The following is a 21,222-nucleotide window of genomic DNA, read 5'->3' as shown; positions in this document are numbered from 1 at the left end:
GAATTTATCTGCTGTAACCTATTCTTGTACCCCATGAAGATCTTAGTTAGAATTGATCTTCAGCAACCAATGTTTGTCGTAACAGGCAACTTACAGGATCAGACTCGCTGGCTGGGTTAAAACGTGTCATGTAGCTGGAATATTGCCAAGTGCAGTGTAAAACTGCTCAATCACTCACTCACTCACTCACTCACTCACTCACTCACTCACTCACTCATGTGCCATGCACCTATCCTTAGATCAAAAAATCACACAGAGGTTACATGAATACACAATGCCATTTGAAAAGGGTTACATGTTTCCACCAGGGTTTGAAAACCTGGTAGTTTAGGGGTATAATGACATACCTTTTCATCACCTACTGTAAGCATATTTCATGGCTTTTTGTCAGTGACCATCGAGTACAGGGTAACCCCTTTTCTATGGAGATTTCAAATCAGAAATTCCAGTGGGAATCTCAAATCAGAATCAGGTCCATATTCTCTGTGGCTCGAAAGAACTTTACATACATTTCACCACTTGGATTCTTTCCCTGTAAGCATGACAAGCCACAGAAATACTCTACTCCACAGTTAAACTTCAAGTGTGAATTTCAAGTAGGATTTCAAACCAGAATGAGGTCAAGTGTTTTGTTCGTTTTGGCTCAAGATGATGCACATCTCATCACCCATTGTTAACACGTGTTAACAATGAACACAACTGACAATAGACAATACTGTATCACCTTAACAGGAATTTGTTTTAGACCACAGAGCTTGAGAAAAATACAAATTAATAAAAATATTATAAAGACATAAATATGTGACTAAAAATAATTAAATGAATAAGATGATAACTGAACAATCAACATTTTGAGGTACAACAGATGATCAAGCTCATATAGTCTTGGTGATTGATACTGTGTAGCAGTTGTACCCTTCAGTGATTCCAGTATCTTGGTCCACGTCCCCGAGTTATAAGCATGGTCCATGTCTCACCATGGCTGGTCAAGAGACCTAACAACTTTTAGTGTAGGATAGACTGATAATCCTGGAACACTAGATCTCTAGGTTGTGACAGAGATGATTTAGTGTGTCAGTGAGGAGGAATATGTTAATCTCCTTGAGAACTAGGTTGCCTCATTAAAGGTAATATTTGTACTTAGCTGTCACAATGGAGGCAGTCTGATGATAAGCAGAAACAGAAATATGATGTCTTTATCAGGTGTGCAGCGGGCACTCATTAGTGAAAATGCGTAAAACTTTAAGTAGTAGGTCATAAAGCTTTATGCTTTGTATTTGACTCAGCATCTTCTAGAATATTCTGTGCAATAAACAAGACGTGGTTGTTCATAAAGCTGTATGCTTCGATTTTGACGCAGCATCTTCTAGAATATTCTGTGCAAAAAACAAGACGTGGTTGTTCATAAAGCTGTATGCTTCGTTTTTGACGCAGCATCTTCTAGAATATTCTGTGCAAAAAACAAGACGTGGTTGTTCATAAAGCTGTATGCTTCGATTTTGACGCAGCATCTTCTAGAATATTCTGTGCAAAAAACAAGACGTGGTTGTTCATAAAGCTGTATGCTTCGATTTTGACGCAGCATCTTCTAGAATATTCTGTGCAATAAACAAGACGTGGTTGTTCATAAAGCTGTATGCTTTGTATTTGACGCAGCATCTTCTAGAATATTCTGTGCAAAAAACAAGACGTGGTTGTTCATAAAGCTTTATGCTTTGTATTTGACGCAGCATCTTCTAGAATATTCTGTGCAAAAAACAAGACGTGGTTGTTCATAAAGCTGTATGCTTCGTTTTTGACGCAGCATCTTCTAGAATATTCTGTGCAAAAAACAAGACGTGGTTGTTCATAAAGCTGTATGCTTCGATTTTGACGCAGCATCTTCTAGAATATTCTGTGCAAAAAACAAGACGTGGTTGTTCATAAAGCTGTATGCTTCGATTTTGACGCAGCATCTTCTAGAATATTCTGTGCAAAAAACAAGACGTGGTTGTTCATAAAGCTGTATGCTTCGATTTTGACGCAGCATCTTCTAGAATATTCTGTGCAATAAACAAGACGTGGTTGTTCATAAAGCTGTATGCTTCGTTTTTGACGCAGCATCTTCTAGAATATTCTGTGCAAAAAACAAGACGTGGTTGTTCATAAAGCTGTATGCTTCGTTTTTGACGCAGCATCTTTTAGAATATTCTGTGCAAAAAGCAAGAAGTTGTCCAAAAGTTGTGTGCTTTATCATTAACCCAGCATCTTCTAGAATGTCAAACAATTTGCGCTTATTAGGTTTCAAATGAGCAATACAGAATTATGATATGCGGGTGAAATTATTTGTACGCTGCACAGCATTACTAGAGGAATAAATTTGTCATTACAGAATGTCATTTCACCAAGACAGGATATTAAGCACAAGTTGAAAGTTTGCCTGCCTTCTGTCATCCTTTTCATGAAGAATTATGCTTCCAACTTTTGCTCACCTGACCTGTTGTATATGCTCATGTCATGCATTTTCTTTTGGCCTTCACGGTCTTTAAATTGACACAGGATTGGTGCTCTTGTCTTGTGGGTAAAAGTGCTTCACAATGCTGAAGGCCAGGGTTCAAATCCTCAGATGGGTACAGTGTCGCTCCCATTTCTGGTGTTCAGTGTCATAACATTGCCAGAATATTACTGAAGTGGCAAAAAAAATAACATCTTCACGCGCTCACTTAAGTTTCAGCTCGATTTGACCTTTGCACGTCAACTGTTCCAAAAGGTAGCACTTCTGTTATTATTCTGCCACTTGATAAAACAGTGGAAGGTTATCGTTTGTGTAATTTGTTGTAGGATTCAACACAAGTTCCATTTTTTTACCTTGACCTCATTTTGTACCTTGTTTTACCTTATCTCCAGTGGGTATTTCACTGTGTGAAATTTCTTTCCTATGATGAAGTTTGACTCTACCATTTCTCATTATAACATTTGTGTACTCAAGATAACCAGAGCGTGTTGCACAATGCTATCATAGCACAACAGTCATGGTGGGGTAGCCTAGTGGTTAAAGTTGTTCATTAATCACACTAGAAACCTGGGTTCGATTCCCCACAGAGATATAATGTATGATACCCATTTCCAGTGCTGCCCATCATGATATTGCTGTAATATTGCTAAAAGCAGTGTAAAACCAAACTCAATAATAGCACAGCAGACATAAGTCGGTGTGACTGTATAGGATCACCATCACCATCGTGGAAGGACTACTCTGTAGAACAGTGGGGTAGAACGCTTGTATATTTATATTGGCATGCCTCCCTTGTGCACATATACCCACATTTCCACCATGGTTTGACATGTATTCCGTGGAGGTCAGTGTTGTATACATCAGGTGTATACACATAAAACGATCTCATTACAACACTGCAGTTGGACATGGACATACACTAAGGACACCTTGATGGAATTATTGACTCATTTAATTGAACATATGTGGCTTCTGTTGACTCTTCTCATTCAACCGATCAGTTTAATCAGCTGCTTTCCAAAGTAGGCTGGTATTCTTTTGTTAGGGCACCATGGATGTGCTACGTATAGAATCGAATGATCGTAATATGTTGTACTGTCATCATTTTAATGATTTAAATACATGTAATGAATGGATACTCATATTTGAGGTGGAATGGATTTTAGATTCTGATGCTTGTGTTAATAGACGCACGTTTCTGGTAATGATATAAATGTAGTTTTTGTGTTGGAGTTCGGAAAAGGATCTGATTTTCATCAAATCTTAAATTGAGACATGCAAGCTTTCCGTTATGTGAGTAAAATTCTAGAAGTGACAGGAATTATGAGTGAGTGAGTGAGTTTTGTCTTACACCTCATTCAACAATATACCAACTGTGTGGTGGTGGTTTGTAAATAATCATGTCTGGACCAGTGATCAACAGCATGAGCATCAATCTATGCACTTGGGATACAATGACATGTCAACCACGACAGCAAGCCTGACCACCTAATCCCATTTGTTGCCTTATGACAAGCATGGGTAACTGAAGATCTAAACCCGATCTTCACAGATTTATCTGCATCAAAGGTACAATTTGTTCATGTGCAAGGTCAGAAATGTTTCAGAAATATATTATGTGTTAGTGTCAGTTTCTTTTCTTCAGCCTGTTGTGTCATTTGAAAACGTGGTTTAAATGAGTGATAGTCAAGAGTCATTTGCTGTTGACAAGCCAGGAACTTAAACTGACTGCTTTTAGCGTAATTGTTGCATAGATGACTCAAGTAGCAGCTGTGACCATGCTTTCTTTATTTCATTATAAACAGATTATTCAGTAAGTTTACGTAGGTGGAAACATCAATGAAATATATTTGCATGGGTAAATGTGTAATTGTTCATTTGGCATTAATTTTTTTCCATGTTGATTGATTTAGGGGCAAAACAAACATGCTAATTTTGTTTTAAGTACAGCATGTTTATTTTATTTCATCAATTTTTCACATTATGACGCATTTTGTTAACAAGCTGTTTTGAATGTCTGTGAAAAAAGTAGACACATTGGAAATACAGAAGCAGGTTTAACTGTATAAACTGGAAGGTAGCTATTTTTTGTCAATTTTAAAGTAAAACAGAAATACTGGTGCTCATTTTTGTTCCAGATGTCAGCTTTAGTTGTTTTGAAAATAAAAATTATTATATTCAGTGTTTTTACATTCCCATTGATTAAAAATAGAGCAGTCTGGCAACTAAACATATACATAATCACTTCTTGAAATATTTTATTTATATTGGGTTTAACATCAAATAAAAAAAAGTGAAAATATTGTCACCCATATTAATCCACTCAATCACAAATAAAAATTGTAACATGAAAATGCATATAACAGTTTACAAGAGAGTTTACTTAGTAGGGTATCCTAGTGGTTAAAGCATTTAATTCCCCACATGGGTATATCGTATGAAACCTGTTTCTGGTGTCCTCCAAGATGATATTGCTGGAACATTGCCAAAAGCAGCTTAAAACTGTACTCAATCACTCACTTCACCGTAAGTGTCCCAGGATTGGAATTGTTTTCAGGTGGTCAGACTTTGTGGCTTGGTTGACTGTGTGTCCAACCACACTAGCGCTCATTTTGTCAATCACTGGTCCAGAGGTGATGATTGAGTCTGGTTTCCAGAATATTGTGGGATTAAGTATAGGATAAAGCATGACCCGCAGGCATTACGAAAACGGCCTTACTTCTTCATAGTGCCCCGGGGTCATGTTTTATCTAGCCTGTAAAACAACCAAAGATATTCTTCAGATATAATTTCAATATTTGGTACTCACTGATGAAAATCAACTGGGATGAAACTAGCAGCTGATGCCTTGCCTTGCACATGCTATGAACATGCTCCACACGTACGTGTTGCACATGCACTGCACATGCGCTGCACATGCGCTGCCCACACTACCCATCTTGTGAGGAACACATGGTTCATGCCAAGAAACAGTCTCATTCTGAGATGCAGGTTTGAAACCGAGTGTTGGCGCTATACATGTTGGAAATTGTCAATAATGTCACATTTTACAATCACACTCAGAGATGGCAAAATCATATCAATCTTCGAAACAATCAATTATTCCAAGTTTGGGGGCAGATGGATGTTATTAAGAGAATGCCCAGGTCAGAGGGATATGACTTAGATGATTGACCAGGGAAGCGACATTATACCAGATTTGAGGGATATTACGAAAAATAAGGTGCCCCCCTCAAAAAAACCCAAAAAAACAATAGAGTGACATCAATGGAGGCTTATTATGGTGAACTAACTATAAATATTCAGACAACGTAAAAAGTGTCCCCAAGAGACATTGGATATGTTGCCTGGTACAGGAAAGACAAAATATGAGTAAGAAAAAGCAAGATTTATTGATGTCAACTTCTTGTTTATTGGGATGATTGTCACATAATACTTGCTAGTCATCAGGTGAGATTCATTCATTCATCTGATGAAGGAGCAAGCACATACGTCGAAACGTTGTGTTTTCACAATAAAGAAGTTGACATCCATAAATCTTGCTTTTCCTAGACAATCCACTTTTTAATGCCCTTCAAAGATTTGCAAAATATGCAGTTGATTGAGTTTGGGTTGCATTTGATTTAGTGGTGTAGAAAATATGGTTTCTGGTGACATGGAGAACCTTTTGAAAAAAAATCCAAATGGATCATCACAATGCTGAATTTGATCATACTTCTCATGATTGAAGGGGTTTTCAACAGCTGTAGATAGCCTGTCCTTGCCATTTTGAATCAAGATCAGGAAGACTCTTAGCTGCAAGATCAACATTTTTATGAGGCCCTTTTGGTGGCAACGTGTGAGGCCCTGAAGGAGTATACTGTTTAGCAACTACTGAAGGGACAAATTTGAGTATGTGGTTATTTCATAAAAGATAAATGTTAAGGTTCCATAAATAAATTGTCAAAATTTAATTAAATAATTTTTGTGTATTGTGAACAAATGAAAATCCTGAAGGAGCAAGTTGTATATAAAATCATTATCCATGTGGTGAAACATAACCAGTATCACCTGTTTCATTGTACACATGTCCATCTACACACTTATCACCTTTTGCCAAGCAACCATTGTTTCTGTATTTCATCGTCTGTGACATCATTAAATGACTGAACATGGCACCATTGAAGAGGGTCATCACACTTGTTTACCATTATTGTATTTGATGGCACAAATGCACAATCACTTGGGTAATACAAGATTTCACATTTGTTGTGTGTATTATGTAAATGTGTGCATGTAGCATATGTTATACAGTATTTGGGATTACACTGTCTTCGTAAAGTACAAATTCTAGTACATTTTTGAGCTGAGTCCCATCCGGGATTTAAACCCACACCTTCAGAGTCAGGCACCTAATCGCCAGCAAATGTATACATGCATACGCTTTTCCCATGTACCACCATAGGTGGTTTCTAGAGAATAAAGAGTTTGTCTGCTTAATAATACATCAATTAATGGATTTGTATTAGTCATATCACACACTTGCTCATGTAATATCTAATTTGTTATTTCTCAAACATGATGGATATGTATGAAACAAAAGCAGATCTAGTTGATCCACACTGACATGGACATGGTTTTATATTTTAGATTCAACCCTGTAACTTGTTTTCAATTTAGGTGTTATCATTTCCGAATAACCTGTCTAAAATTATAGCACCTGACTAAAAGACTCTAATTTCACTGACCACTGACTCTGATAATCCTTCATTGGACATTTGAATGTGATTCTAACACATTTATCCATTTTAGACGGACATTAATATCTCTATCACAGAAAATATAATGACATGAATGTCAACATTTGCCACTAAAACGGACTGCAAAACATGGAGTCCTGTAGACGTAACAAAACTGCCTGTCTAACCACTCTTAATGGTATAGATGAATAGGACTCAAGGATTTTGACCGCATCAAGTACAGAGTTTATGGACTTGAATAAATCCCAAGTTTGGTTATAAAACAACTCCCACTCAACATGCAGAATTATGCATTAGTTCTGCCTTGTGAATGGAAGTGGTATGTTGGGACAACATTATTATTCACGGGGGAGAAATTAACCAAAATTCTTCATTAATCATAAACTTTTGTTCCTGTACAAAACCCTCGAATCAGATATACAAACAGTCATTAACAAGACTGACTGGTTTTGTGCAAGAAGCAAGCTGTTTTCTGATTGGTTAAATTACCATATTCAGCAAGTTAGCTTTGTTCTGATTGGCAGATCTCTGAGAGGAGCCCAAGTTATTTATGTATTGGCTTTCTACCTTGTTTCTTCCTTCAAGACCTGTGTATGTCCAACATGGGAGGTTATAAAATGGGTGGTACTTGAGAACATTAGATATCAACAACTGCAGGGGGTAATAAAAGACCCTTAAACTCTGATAGCTTGTGTAGGGGACCATAAGCTTAATGCACACCAGATGAATGGTGTATAAGAGAGTGCTTTGTGTATTGTGTATTAACAGTTGATTGTAACAAGGGCAATACAGATGATTCCTTTACTCGTGCAAGATAGGCTGAGTTAACTGCAGGAGAGATTCATCTGATGGAATGCTTGAGGTCATTCTTAATTGTCATATTGACGTAGATATGTTCAGATACAAGATTATAGTAAGTGAGTTTAGTTTTATGCTACATATAGCAATATTTCAGCAATATCACAGTTGAAAACAACAGAAATGGACTTCACACATTGTGTGCATGTGGGGAATCGAACCTGAGTCTTTGGCATGACATGCAAGCGCTTTAACCACTAGGCTACCCCACCACCCCAGATATATTAGACCTGAAGTGGTTACTAGTATATGGAAGTGTTCGTGGTGAGGTTCTGTATGAGTGTGTGCAGAAATAATTTGATAAATATATAGTCCAAATCTTTTGCGTCTGAAATATTCATTACAATTCTGAATCATTTCAAAATTTTTTGGTTTTTATATGTTGCTGAAGATATCAGCTTATGAAAGGATGTGGTTCTAGATGTTGTGTTTCCTTAGATACCGATGCTTCTGCACTATTTAATGGACAAATGATATTGGTAGCACTGTACAAGGGGAGTCCCAGATGCAGGCTAGATGGTCACTTGAATCTTGTGAAGAAACAGAAACATTGTATAGAAACATTATATAGGAACATAAAAGGCAATTCCCAGGAAGACGCTCAAGATCAGAATTCAGATTAGTGGTTTAATGTTTGATGTGCTATACAGAACTCAGACATGGGTTTTCACCAACATTTTATATATTCAACCTGAGTCACTAAGAATTTTACACTCTCACCACGGTCATTGCTCAACAGTGATCATAACTCCTATACCAAGACTTAAAACATTAGTAGAGCCATGATCACTTTCTCAAACAAGGCCTTGGAACACCTGCACATAACTGAGTGATTGTCAAAGTGCTTTTCATGGAACAACAGGAATGGGCTTCACATAATCTACCCTTGTGGAGAATTGAACCCTTTAACCACGAGGCTACCCCACCACCCTGCTAAAGACTGCTCAATTATTTACTTATTTACAGGCCACCACAATCTAACTGGAATATTGCTGAGTGTGGAATACAAAAGTCACTCAATCAGTTGGTAAAGTCATCTCAATTTTGGATGTATGAATGCTGGTTTGTAATAGATCTGGTGTAACGTATGCTTGTTGCATGTGTCAACCAGTGGTTGAGGAGGTCAGGCTCTCTGAACTGCTTGATCGCATGTCTTCATAACCTAATGGTGCATTATGAATGCTCACAGTACTGAATCACAGGCTTGCCTGGTCCAGACTTAATGATTTAGAAACATTGTCTGCAGCTTGATAGTTTCTTGTGTTGAACAACAAACAGATAACGTGGAAAGAATGCTTAAGAAATCTTCTTTGGTAACATCGTGGTAGTCCTAAGATTGTTGTAATAAGAATATGTGCATTTATATTGTGCCAAACTCCACTCACAAGGTGAAAGTTCATAGTGCTCGCAGTCAAAGCAGGCATATTATTACCCTGGATAACCCAGTCAGGTTAGGTGCTAGAATGTTATAGTCACATGACTTATCCCACCAGATACCCATTTTCTGCTTCGTGAACAGAGGCAGTTTTGAACAAACTCACTTGCCTAAGGTGAAACCACAGGTGTCATATGTGCTTTGTTGTGGGGCAGGACTAAAGTCCTAGAATCTCTCAAGAGTCAAACTGCTGGTCACCCATCCGAGCACTGTCCACACCCGTCATTGTTTAACTTCACTCAGTTGTGACCTGAGCTTTATGCACAGGACCACGCACCACCACAATAAAGATCAATCATGGATTCAAACCAGTGAGCGTGGATCCAGTTATCTGAGAAATTACACAGTGCATGCTATGGTGAGTGAGTATGGTTCTAACAATATTGGCCGCTTCTAACAATATTCCACCAATATCCACATTATCATCTGAGACAGCAGAAATGGACTTCATGCATGGTCTTCGGTGTGACAAGCAAACACTAAGTGAATCGCTAGGCTGCTTCACTGCACCCAGCATGCTACATCATTTGCCTGACGACCAGCCTCATCACTACCATATGTATGAGACATGTAATAACTTGAGTTCCTATGGAGATGTTTACAAAAACATTATTGGACAAGTCAAACACAGAATACAACAAATGATTGGCCAAGCCAAACACTGAATACAACAAATGATTGGCCAAGCCAAACACTGAATACAACAAATGATTGGCCAAGCCAAACACTGAATACAACAAATGATTGGCCAAGCCAAACAAAGAATACAAAAAAATGACTGGGCAAGCCAAACACTGAATACAAAAAATGACTGGCCAAGCCAAACACTGAATACAAAAAATGATTGGCCAAGCCAAACACTGAATACAAAAAATGATTGGCCAAGCCAAACACTGAATACAAAAACTTATTGGCCAAGCCAAACACTGAATACACAAAAATGACTGGGCAAGCCAAACACTGAATACAAAAAAATGATTGGGCCAGCCAAACACTGAATACAAAAAATGATTGGGCAAGCCAAACACTGAATACAAAAAAATGATTGGGCCAGCCAAACACTGAATACAAAAAATGATTGGCCAAGCCAAACACTGAATACAAAAAAATGATTGGGCAAGCCAAACACTGAATACAACAAATGATTGGTCAAGCCAAACACTGAATAATACTGACAATAACTTGCAGATGTTTGAAAGTTAACTGCATTTACTTCAGTGCTTGGCAACAGATTGTGTTATATGAGCAACAGGGATGTATTTCATGAAGTAGGAACGACTTTCGTAATTGAAATTGCTGATGGATTTATCCAAGAATTGTAAGATAAAAAACTGTAAGATATGAATATTTTTTACATCTTTCAATCTAACATCAGCTATCAAGTACACTTGTTGCTCACAAGACATAATTTCTGTGATCAGGGATAATCGGCTGAAGCTTAGATAAGACAAACCAAATGATATGAAATATTTGTTCAGAAGAATTATCATCTTTTTGAATCACACAAAAAATATGCTCTTTTCTTTCATGTTCTGTAGGCCTGTGAAGTCTGTTTCTCTCCCTGAAGTGCCAAGATGTCTAGCTTATCAGAACCTATGTAATTTGATTGAGCATCAGTTTTACTGACATTCCTTAGTATAGATAAAAGGAACTTTGTCAGAAAAACTTTGTGATGAAAAGTAAACTATGCCTGAGTCATATGATGTCTTTAAATGAAAGATAAAACCTTTTACTTACAAATGTAATGAGAGGGGAAGAGCAAAATGTTGCTCAGACACTTAAAAGTTAACAGAAGGATTAATGCATTTACATGGTACAGATAAGATGAAGCTAACAGATGATGTGTTATCTATTGCTTGTTTATCTGGCATTTTGTTTTTGATGTTGCAGATCACTTATGATGGAATTTTTTGAGGTAGCTGTATAAATGTTTCAGAGAGAAAAATTTTGCTCAGGAACATTTATTGAACAATAAAAGCTTTTGCACAATGTGGTACAGTCTAGATTAAATAAATAGCTTCTGTTGTATTGTTCATCTACAGTCTGATTAAATAATTGATAAAGTATTGTTTGATCAACTAATGTTTTGTTTTAGATCTGTCCAAATCAGTATTTTAGTTAAGATAAAATTCATTAGGTAACCTTTTTTGAGGTTTGGAAGACAAAAGGTTACTTAAACGTTACTCAGAAACATTGTACCGAAGAACAGGGTTTGGGAGATACAAGGGTTACTCAGAAACATTGTACAGAAGAAAAAGGTTTCAGAGATAGAAAGATTAATCAGAAACATTGTTTGGGAGGGTTTTGGAGATACAAAGGTTACTCAGAAACACTGTAAAGAAGAACAGGGTTTGGGAGATACAAAGGTTACTCGGAAGTATTGTACAGAAGAAAAAGGTTTCAGAGATAGAAAGATTAATCAGAAACATTGTACAGAAGAATCCAGGGTTTGGGAGATACAAAGGTTACTCAGAAACACTGTAAAGAAGAACAGGGTTTGGGAGATACAAAGGTTACTCAGAAGTATTGTACAGAAGAACAATGTTGGGAGATACAGGGGCTGCTCAGAAACATTGTACAGAAGAACAGGGTTTTGGATGTACAAAGGTTTCTCTGAAACATTGTACAGAAGAACAGGGTTTGGGAGATATAAAGGTTACTTTGAAACATTGTACCGAAGAACAGGGTTTGGGAGATACAAGGGTTACTCAGAAACACTGTACAGAAGAACAGGGTTTGGGAGATACAAAGTTTACTCAGAAACATTGTACAGAAGAACAGGGTTTGGGAGATACATGAGTCACCCTGAAACATTCTCCAGGGCCTAGATTTTCGAAACTCTCTTAGCGCTAAGATAGTTATAAGTTAATGTTAATGTATGGCACTTACGACTGTCTTAGCACTAAGAGAGTTTCCAAAATCTAAGCCCAGAAGAATAGGGTTTTGATGTACGAAGGTTAGTTATAAATGTTGTACAGAAGAACATTGGGAGAGACAAATGTTATTTAGGAAATTCTGAAGAAGAAAAGAAGTTGTCACAAGAGAAGTTGTCACAAATGAAGTTGTCACTAAAGAAGTTTACATCCAGATGAAATGATTAATGGATAGACTGTATTAACATTAAGTTAGCCATTCATCTGATTCTTTGTTTTCAACCCGTGCAAATGAGTTATTTAACATAAAAATGCTTTGAACTCTCTTCACTGTGGTTAGGGGAGAAAAAAAATTGATCAGAAATGTAAACAGTGTGTGTAGAAAAGTTTAACACTGCATGTCACAATCTATGATACTCGGAGATGTGTAGTTCATTCATATCTGTTGACTGACAAGAAAGAGTTAGATCTGGAAAAAGTTATTTTAATTTGATAGATGGAAAAATGGTGATGGTTTTGTCGGATGCTGTTTCCATGTTGTATTTTCAATCCTTTGAACTGATGAACACTGTCACTGTCAGACTATCTGTTCATCTGTCTTTTTGAATTAGGTCTAAAAAGACAGGGTTGTATCTTAAATTGAAATGCCTCGAGCTGGCATCAGTGAGATTTGTGAATGATGATATATATGAGTATATACTATACACAGTAAATGTACATACCAGAATTCTGTTGTATCATTCAAATTAAAAAGTAATTTTGCTGTTACGATAAATGTAAGAATATATATCTTTATTTATTATTTTATCCTATTTATTTTAGTTTGAAATAATAAAATTCTTTATCAGTGATATATGTTTATAGAAATTTTTTTTTTTGTGTTTTTTTTTTTATTAGTGTTAAGTTGTGAATATGGTTGTGGGGCAAGTTAGCTTGTACAAGTTCAATTTATGTTCAAAGTAATAGATTTAGAGCCTAATTCTAGAATCAGTATCGTGATTCCTAAACTATATAACGCCTATTTCAAATGCTGTGATCTATTGTGCTGTTCATATCTATCAACAGTTAATTTCAAGTATTAAAAACATTGTCATGAATGTGTGTGTTTTTCAGTCAGTGCCAAACCTGAGTCTACTCAGTCTACTAAGGCTCTGCACATCAAGCTTATTAAGTCATGGACATAAGAATGAAGATTTCATGGATATCAACTTCTCTATATGAGAACACATCGTTTCGAAGTTAATGCTTACTCCTTCATCAGGTGACTGAGAATGGGGTACAGAGCTATATTATATATGTACAGGTAAAACAATAACAAAGTAACAAGTGGAATGAATTAACGAAAGCTGGAAGCCAGTATTTCACCTCTAAATGCCCTTCAAAGACAAGTCATGGACAGTCTATAAAATGTAACACAAATGACAGTATGAGTGGGGATATAGTCTAAGGTTTGTAAATGAGGAATGACAAGAAATTGACAGACTAATGGATCCTTGAAACAGAAAGTTTTCATCTGGCCTTACATACATAAATACATGTAACTCAGGGCGCTCTGATGGGAGAAATGAATTTTTGTCAAAATTCACCGCATGCATCTCCTTTTAAGTTTATGAACCTAGTGATGATTGGATGATTTACTAATCATTTACAATTCTTACAGAATATCACTCTTGAAAATACAGTCTTTCATATCAGAGCTAACTCAAATGAAGGTTTGTTGTAAACAGTACATCATACAATATGCAGTACATAAATATCATGAACATGGTGCAATCCTTCAAATACCTAAATATCTGGTCAATATTGTCCTTCTATCTGAGAAGCAGCAGGGTGGCCTTGTGGATAAAGCCTTTGCTTGTCACACCAAAGAACGGGGTTCAATTCCCCGCATGGGTACAATGTAAAAAGCCCATTTCTGGTGTCCCCCACCATGATATATATGGAAAATTGCTAAAAGCAGCGTAAATTCATACTCACTCACTCACCTTGTGTGATTCATCCTATCTGATGCATAATGACAAGCGCCTATGATGAGGATAGGCAAAAGCACTTAAGAGCTAAGGAAATGGTAACAGATTACTTAATTTTTACATACTTCCTGGGATTTATGTAGGGAAAAAGGAAATCTTTGGCTTACATTTTCAGTTCAGTGTTTTCATCAGGATAAAGACACATGCATCAAGAGAAGAATTACAGTAATAAAATACATGTCCTTGACAAGAGAAGACAGAAGACAGAAACAAACACTCACCATGATTACTGGGTATTTATTCGGATTAAGCTTCTTTCTTGGTAGGTGCAGATGCACTTTAAAAATGTGTGTCGGAATTTCCGACCAAAAACACAAAACAGGATAAAATTGAAAGCAGAATTTACAATCACCATGGTTTCTGCTGTGGCGTTGAATATTTCCAGTGACAACGGATAGTCACCAATCCTTCCAGAACGAACGTCATTGACTTGAAGAAACAATAACTGAACAGCACCGAACAGTTGACACACAAAGAAGACAACAGTCATAGCCAGAACCATTGCTGTCAGACGATGTTCATCGAGGGAGTAGGAGCGATACCGCCGTCCACGTATAGCACTCTTACGTCGTTGTAATGTTTTCAGTATCAGGATGTTCAAAACTGATATTGTCACAAATGGAAGAAGAAAATGGAACAAGAAATTCAGGTACACAAGGTATACAGAGGTGTAAAAACTGCTTTCTCCAAATTGCGAATGTTCCGTTACATATGTCGTTTTGTTGGTGTCAGGATCGGGAATTGCTCGTAAAGTGTTGTCGAGACAACGTGGAATGTTGTAGAGGATCGACCAGACGAATATCACAAAGATAATTTTCCATGCACGAGATCGCGTGCAGATTGCTGTTGCTTTTAAAGGTTTAACAATTGCAACAAATCGTTCAGCAATCACAACAATTGTTGTGTAGATGGTCCCAGTGTGGGAGATATGTACAATTGGATAAAACACCTGATATGCTGATTCGCGAATGAAGATGTAGCTGTGAAAAACATCATTGTGTTGACAGATTATCGGAAACGTTTGAAGCATAATGACAAACAACAGCATCAAGTTGTCACAAACGGCCAAGAAAATTAGAAACAGTGCAGTTGAAGAGCGCATTCTTTTGTTGGAAAGCACAAAAATGCATATTGTATTTCCAAGTAATCCAAAAAGTGCAATACCTGTTCCTCCAAGCCCATGAACATAGTACCATATGTCCAATATGGCTGGTAGTGAATCTGAAAAGCCTTTAGACTGAGACACATTAGGACAGTGGGAAGCATTGTACATGCCAGTACACTGTTTCAGGATATCATCAGCTGTCGGTAAAGTAGTATTAGCTGTCATGATTAGTCAAGTCCCTCTGAGAGGTTCCCAATTATGCTTTTTAACTTCTTAGAGGATAGGGAACCTCTGTGTTTGTTGGCACCATCATGGAAACTTGGCGATTACAAAAAGTTGGTGAACTTTCAATCATGACATCAATCCTCTCACATCTTCCTTGAAATGCCATCTCTTCCTTGATGCACAGTCTGACATGCAGATTGTATTCCACAGATATCAGGCTGTAAGGTACTGATAATTAAACACGAATTTCCACAACTGTTACTGTTCCACCAGAACACTTCTCTTGACAAACCAAGCTTTGTTTCCAAAGGTTGGCAAAATATGTCTGTCTGACTTTTAACAAGTTTGTAAATTAGTTATTGGGAGGAAAGAGACTGCCGGCCTCCACATTACGTTAAGTATTTGTCTCTCACTTCCGATCATCACAATGTCTTCTGTCTGGTTTAGCAATATTTGTAAGTAAAGCCTGAAGCCTTGTAGGAAATTGAAGTTTGTGTTACGTAGGTCCCTCAGAACACAGGTTGTGTTAGGCTCCACTGTCGAGCTTACTGCATAGTGAGCTCTCCGAGATGCATTGATTTTTAAGCCTCAGCCTTTGACGGACATTTAAGCAACCAGATGGCTTTGTGCTACTGGTGTGGGGAAACTAAGTTAAAGAAGTTGTCAACAGTGAATATTTTCCACCACATTTCACAAAGAACTTCAGATGAAGCATACCCATGTTGAATTCAATTTGGTTTGAGGAGCATTTCATTTCTGATTGCTACATAGCCACAGCATACAAATAGACACTTCCTGACAGGTTGTCACAGGACAGACTTCCTTTTTATGTCCTAATACAAGTCAATGAATACCAACAAAATACAGAGGTGTTCCCTGTTATGCCAGTAATGACCAATCATAGAGTAATCTAGTGTTGGTGGGGAGCATCCGAGAAGCAAATGTCATCAATGATTCGATATGTCTAGCAGGTCTACTCAGCAACGCTGTCTAACACTGCCACAGCTCCTCAGTAACACTGGGCACTCCAGCCAAGGTACTTGTAGCAGTGGCAAACTTGTGAGAGCAGGACTTATGGGCAGACGCGAGAGCAGATGTGTGTGCAGACGTAGTAAAGTGCACTGGGCAGGTGATGAAGCAGTGAGAGCAGCACCACACAGGCAGAACTAGTCTACAGGTCTTCCTCATACCCACAGGACAGTTGTTAAATGGTCAAAGCAAATGAAAGTGAAAATTAAGCTTGCAAATCCATTTCCTGTGCAAGGATACGATGATGATTATTTAATTCCAAACATTATGAGAACAATTTGAGATTGACTCTGAGGAAATATATTTGCAATGAATGGAATTGTGCTGTTAGATTTTAGAATAGTTGTATTAGTAAAATTACAGTAACTGATCAATTCATCTTATATTTCGTCAGCATTGTAGTGTTATGTTATATTTTTACAATCCTTTTAATTTTGATAAAAACTTATCTCTTTGTTTAAAGTCCACTTATGAGTTTTGATTCACTCCTGCCATGCAAGTAGTTTATGAAGACTTTGTGGTTCAAACAACCTTTTTTTTCAGTTGTTTAAATGTTGAAAGTATTTTGATATAAGTTTTTGACGCTTGAAAAAAATGGGATTCTGTCGATATCAATCACCAATTTGATTATTACGTTTTGTCTTCATCCAAATGGAATATTGCTGGGGGTACCGTCACCAAACATTCTTCTCATTATTTTCATTCAACTCTCTGACTTCCAACTTTTACTGATGAATAAAATCAACAAAAAAAAGTTGGTGGGTACAAACAGGATGTAATGACAAGGCTCAGTGACCAGATGGAAACATGTCACAGTATTAGAGTATCATAGATTTCACAGCATCCCAAGAAACACGGCTGCTCCCTAACTTTGAGTGAAATCCTCACACACAATAGTTTGTGATGGCATCGTTGATTTTTAACAAATTACTTTTTGTCTTTTAGCAGCATTTAGAAGTTGTTATAGATGACCAAGATATTTCATGGATTAATTTTTTTTTCATTTGTTTTTTTTTTCGTAATCAGTTGATCATAGCTCGGTAAATCATTTTCATTTGCAAAAAAATATAATGTGGCTCCAGATTAGTGCAGTATCAGCTGTTTAATTGGTTCATATACACATACTTACATATTACATTAGGCCTTGGAGGGGCCAATGTCCTAGCTAGGTACCCCACCCCCTATTACCCAACCCTACCCAGATACCTGTTATGTTAATTCCTCACATCAACTTTACAATGTATTCTTCAGCTCAGAGGCTAAAATCTTGAGTTTTGAATATATCTTACCCATGTATTATACTCAAAAGACAAAAGATTTGACTATACATTTTGTCTCAGTCCTCATAGTCAATACAACCTTTTCATCATGAGTTATGAAAGAATTATTTAGCATTTTAGATTGTTTAGTCACATGATCATAATGGGTCCGGGTATTGAGACAGGGACCTGGACCACCCATCCCTCATAACAGGGTTACCCAGGTTAGCTCTATATCATATGAATAATACATGCATGCAAACATGCACTATGCACAAACTCTGTAGGAAAAAGAGGTGGGATGACAGTTGTAACAAACATGTTTCGCTCAGTATCTTTTCAATCCCTAGCTTCATGCTACAGTTTATTTATTCAGGTCTTATTGTTCTTGCAGCTAAACTGTGAAACACATGTGCTGTGTGGATATGTGCAGTCTGTCACTATGTATATTTGAATATTGTACACAAGAAAACATGCGTATTGGAGACAGGAGCATGGACATATGCATTGAAAGATTTGCATTGAAACTAGCTATTTTTGTGTTGCTGTGAAGTGATACACATGTGGTTTATAAAAAATGAAAATATGTGTGTTTATCGTGTCTGGTGTAGACCATTTTACCATTTTGTCATGGGAAATGCACACCTTTCTGCTTAAAGGTACGGGAAACAAACACGTGGTGAATCAATACAATGCAGACTGCAGATGCAGACCTTTACACCATGCTGATGGAAACATGATCATACAAGTGTTGATATTGTCTTCGTCTGTCTGATGCTAGCTGGTCCAAGTTGAGTGCGTGAGTTTGGCTTTACGCCGCTATTAGCAATACTGCAGGAATATTGGTGGAAGCAGCATCACTCACAAGCTAACAGTTGCTATAGTACCTGCATGTTGAAGGGAATTAGAATGAGCGGTGATGCTTTTAACAATATTCCAGCCATATCATGGGATGGGACACCAGCAATGGGCTCCACACATCCATGTGGGAATCAAACCTGTGTATTCGACATAACAAGCCAACACTTTAACCATGAAGCTATCCCAACGCTCCAGCTAGTGCAGAGATGCATACTTGTGATATAATGAACCCATTTTTGTTTCATGGTATGCAAGGTCTAAAGCTTGTGAGAATGAGTTGATGGTTATGGTAGAATAGTGAAATAATATTAGGTTGAGGGAACACCAGAAATACACAGGAGTTAAACTCAGGACTTCGGAGTTCAGTGTGTGAGCGTTTATCAACTAACATGCCACTTTGCACATAATTTGCCAGGAAAATGTGTATAAGAATCGAGACAATCTTTCATTTCTGTGTCATTGGATCGGCATTTGAATTTCTTTGGTTTGGAGGAAAGCAAAATTCAATGCTCACCTTACAGGGGTTAAAAAATCCCATTGCCTGATGCCCAGGATTAGTTAGTTTTCATTTCGGGCGATGAAATAATGGTAACTTACTTATCCGTGGACTACTAGATAATTTCCACTTATGCTTTCAAATTGCATATAAACTTTCATTTCATATCTGCTGATATTGTAACTATTACATATCGCAATAATAGTAATTTAGAGCTATCATTGTTTGAAATTTATCACTGTTCGATATATATAGTCCAGTAAACATTAACATCAAACATTGTGTCAGAAAATCAGAACTAGTGGAAATTTAGTCAAGACAAGTGACTTTCTCGAAGTCACTTACCCTGTGGCAAGTTGCTTATAAGAAAATTTTGAACCTCTGTCTTACATTTTGAAAATTTAATTTTTATGATTGATGACATTGATGTGCTTGAAACTGACCTCAAATATGTACTCATCACTTGATCACTCTTAGCCTGTACATATCTATGTAAAATTTAAAATCTGTATCATTTCCTGTTTGTGAGATCAGCTGAAAAAGGAAAAAGCATTTAGGAATCCTCTCTGTTACACCACTTACATCCTCAGTCTCTTGTTGAGGGGTGGTAGGGTAGCGCAGCAGTTATAGTGTTTGCTTGTCATGCTTGGGTTCAATTCCCCACATGATTTTGCTGGAGTATTGGTTAAATTACTCTTGCAAGTATCATATTGAAGTTCAAAATCTGAAACATCCAATCTGCAATTAATTTGTAGTCATTTGTGCATTTAGATCAACATACTGACTGGTTGCTTTCTGTGAGGTACACAGTTTCTGAAAGAAAAAAATAGGAATATGCACTTGTTTTATAAATATATTTTATGGACACACTCACTTGTTGACTTTCACATGTTTTGTCATTTTTCTCCCCGAAGCCTGATGCCCAGAAAGGTGGGAATATGTTATACACTGACAGTGGAAATACATGTCTCTATTTCCATCTATCATTTATTCTGGCTTCATTTCTTTTTGTTCTGTATGTGCATAAGAAAGAAATTCAGTTAGACTGAATAAAAACTGTTGGCAGATTTAATATCTGGTAAGATTAAATAAAAATTTAGATTAAGCATTTGCTGTTGGTAGACAGTGGCGCGATGAGGTTGGCAGGACAGTGAGAGACACATAAAGATCATATCCTGGTTTGACTGGACACTTCTTGAAAGTCAGCAATTATAATAGTCAGTAATTATAATATTCACCAGTGGCTGCACTGAGTTTGACAAAACGAGCAGGACTGACAAAAATATTCTGGATAAATTTATCTAACAATAATGAGGAATTTCCAAGGGGGAAATGCTCCTCTGTCATGTGAGGCACTACAGTACATTGTGCAGAGTTATGTCCCTTAGGAGTTTAAGGATGTGATCATTGAGGTTTGAATCACCAGAGGATGATTAAACATGTATTATGTGCAGCAGGAAGTATTCCAGGGATGATTAGGTTCCCAGTCCCCTGTGCTAAGAGTTGACTAAAATGAATCTTGGTTATGCAAGTTCATTCATATGCTGGAAATATGCCATCATACTCTGACAATGTGGATAGTTGCTCATGATATCAACCTCATGTTTGACAATGCCAAGGCCCAATTATAAAATGCAGAAATACATCCTACTGAACCAGCAAGCATTTCAATCACCACAAACACGAGACACTCACTCACTTCCTCACTCACTCAGCCACTCACTAGTCAACCACCTATTCAGCCATTCAGTCAACCATTTACTAATTTACAACTCAACCACCCATCTACCTACTCACTTAACCATTCACTCAACCACT

The 21,222-nt window shown here is 37.2% G+C and overlaps 2 protein-coding genes across 2 annotated transcripts in view; one reads left to right on the top strand and one right to left on the bottom strand.

The window, feature by feature from the left end:
• Positions 1-21,222, top strand: part of LOC137257987 (leucine-rich repeat and coiled-coil domain-containing protein 1-like) — a 489,406-nt gene that overhangs the window by 123,169 nt on the left and 345,015 nt on the right. The gene's annotated exons all lie outside the window — the stretch shown is intronic.
• Positions 14,647-15,954, bottom strand: LOC137257992 (FMRFamide receptor-like). Its single transcript, XM_067795519.1, has one exon. It carries the CDS (start codon positions 15,757-15,759, stop codon positions 14,656-14,658), a length of 1,104 nt encoding a protein of 367 aa, XP_067651620.1. The 5' UTR covers positions 15,760-15,954; the 3' UTR covers positions 14,647-14,655.

This window comes from Haliotis asinina, chromosome 12 (genome assembly GCF_037392515.1).
Source record: "Haliotis asinina isolate JCU_RB_2024 chromosome 12, JCU_Hal_asi_v2, whole genome shotgun sequence".
Taxonomy (NCBI): Eukaryota; Metazoa; Mollusca; class Gastropoda; order Lepetellida; family Haliotidae; genus Haliotis; species Haliotis asinina.
This window is presented reverse-complemented; position numbering and strand designations above follow the sequence as displayed.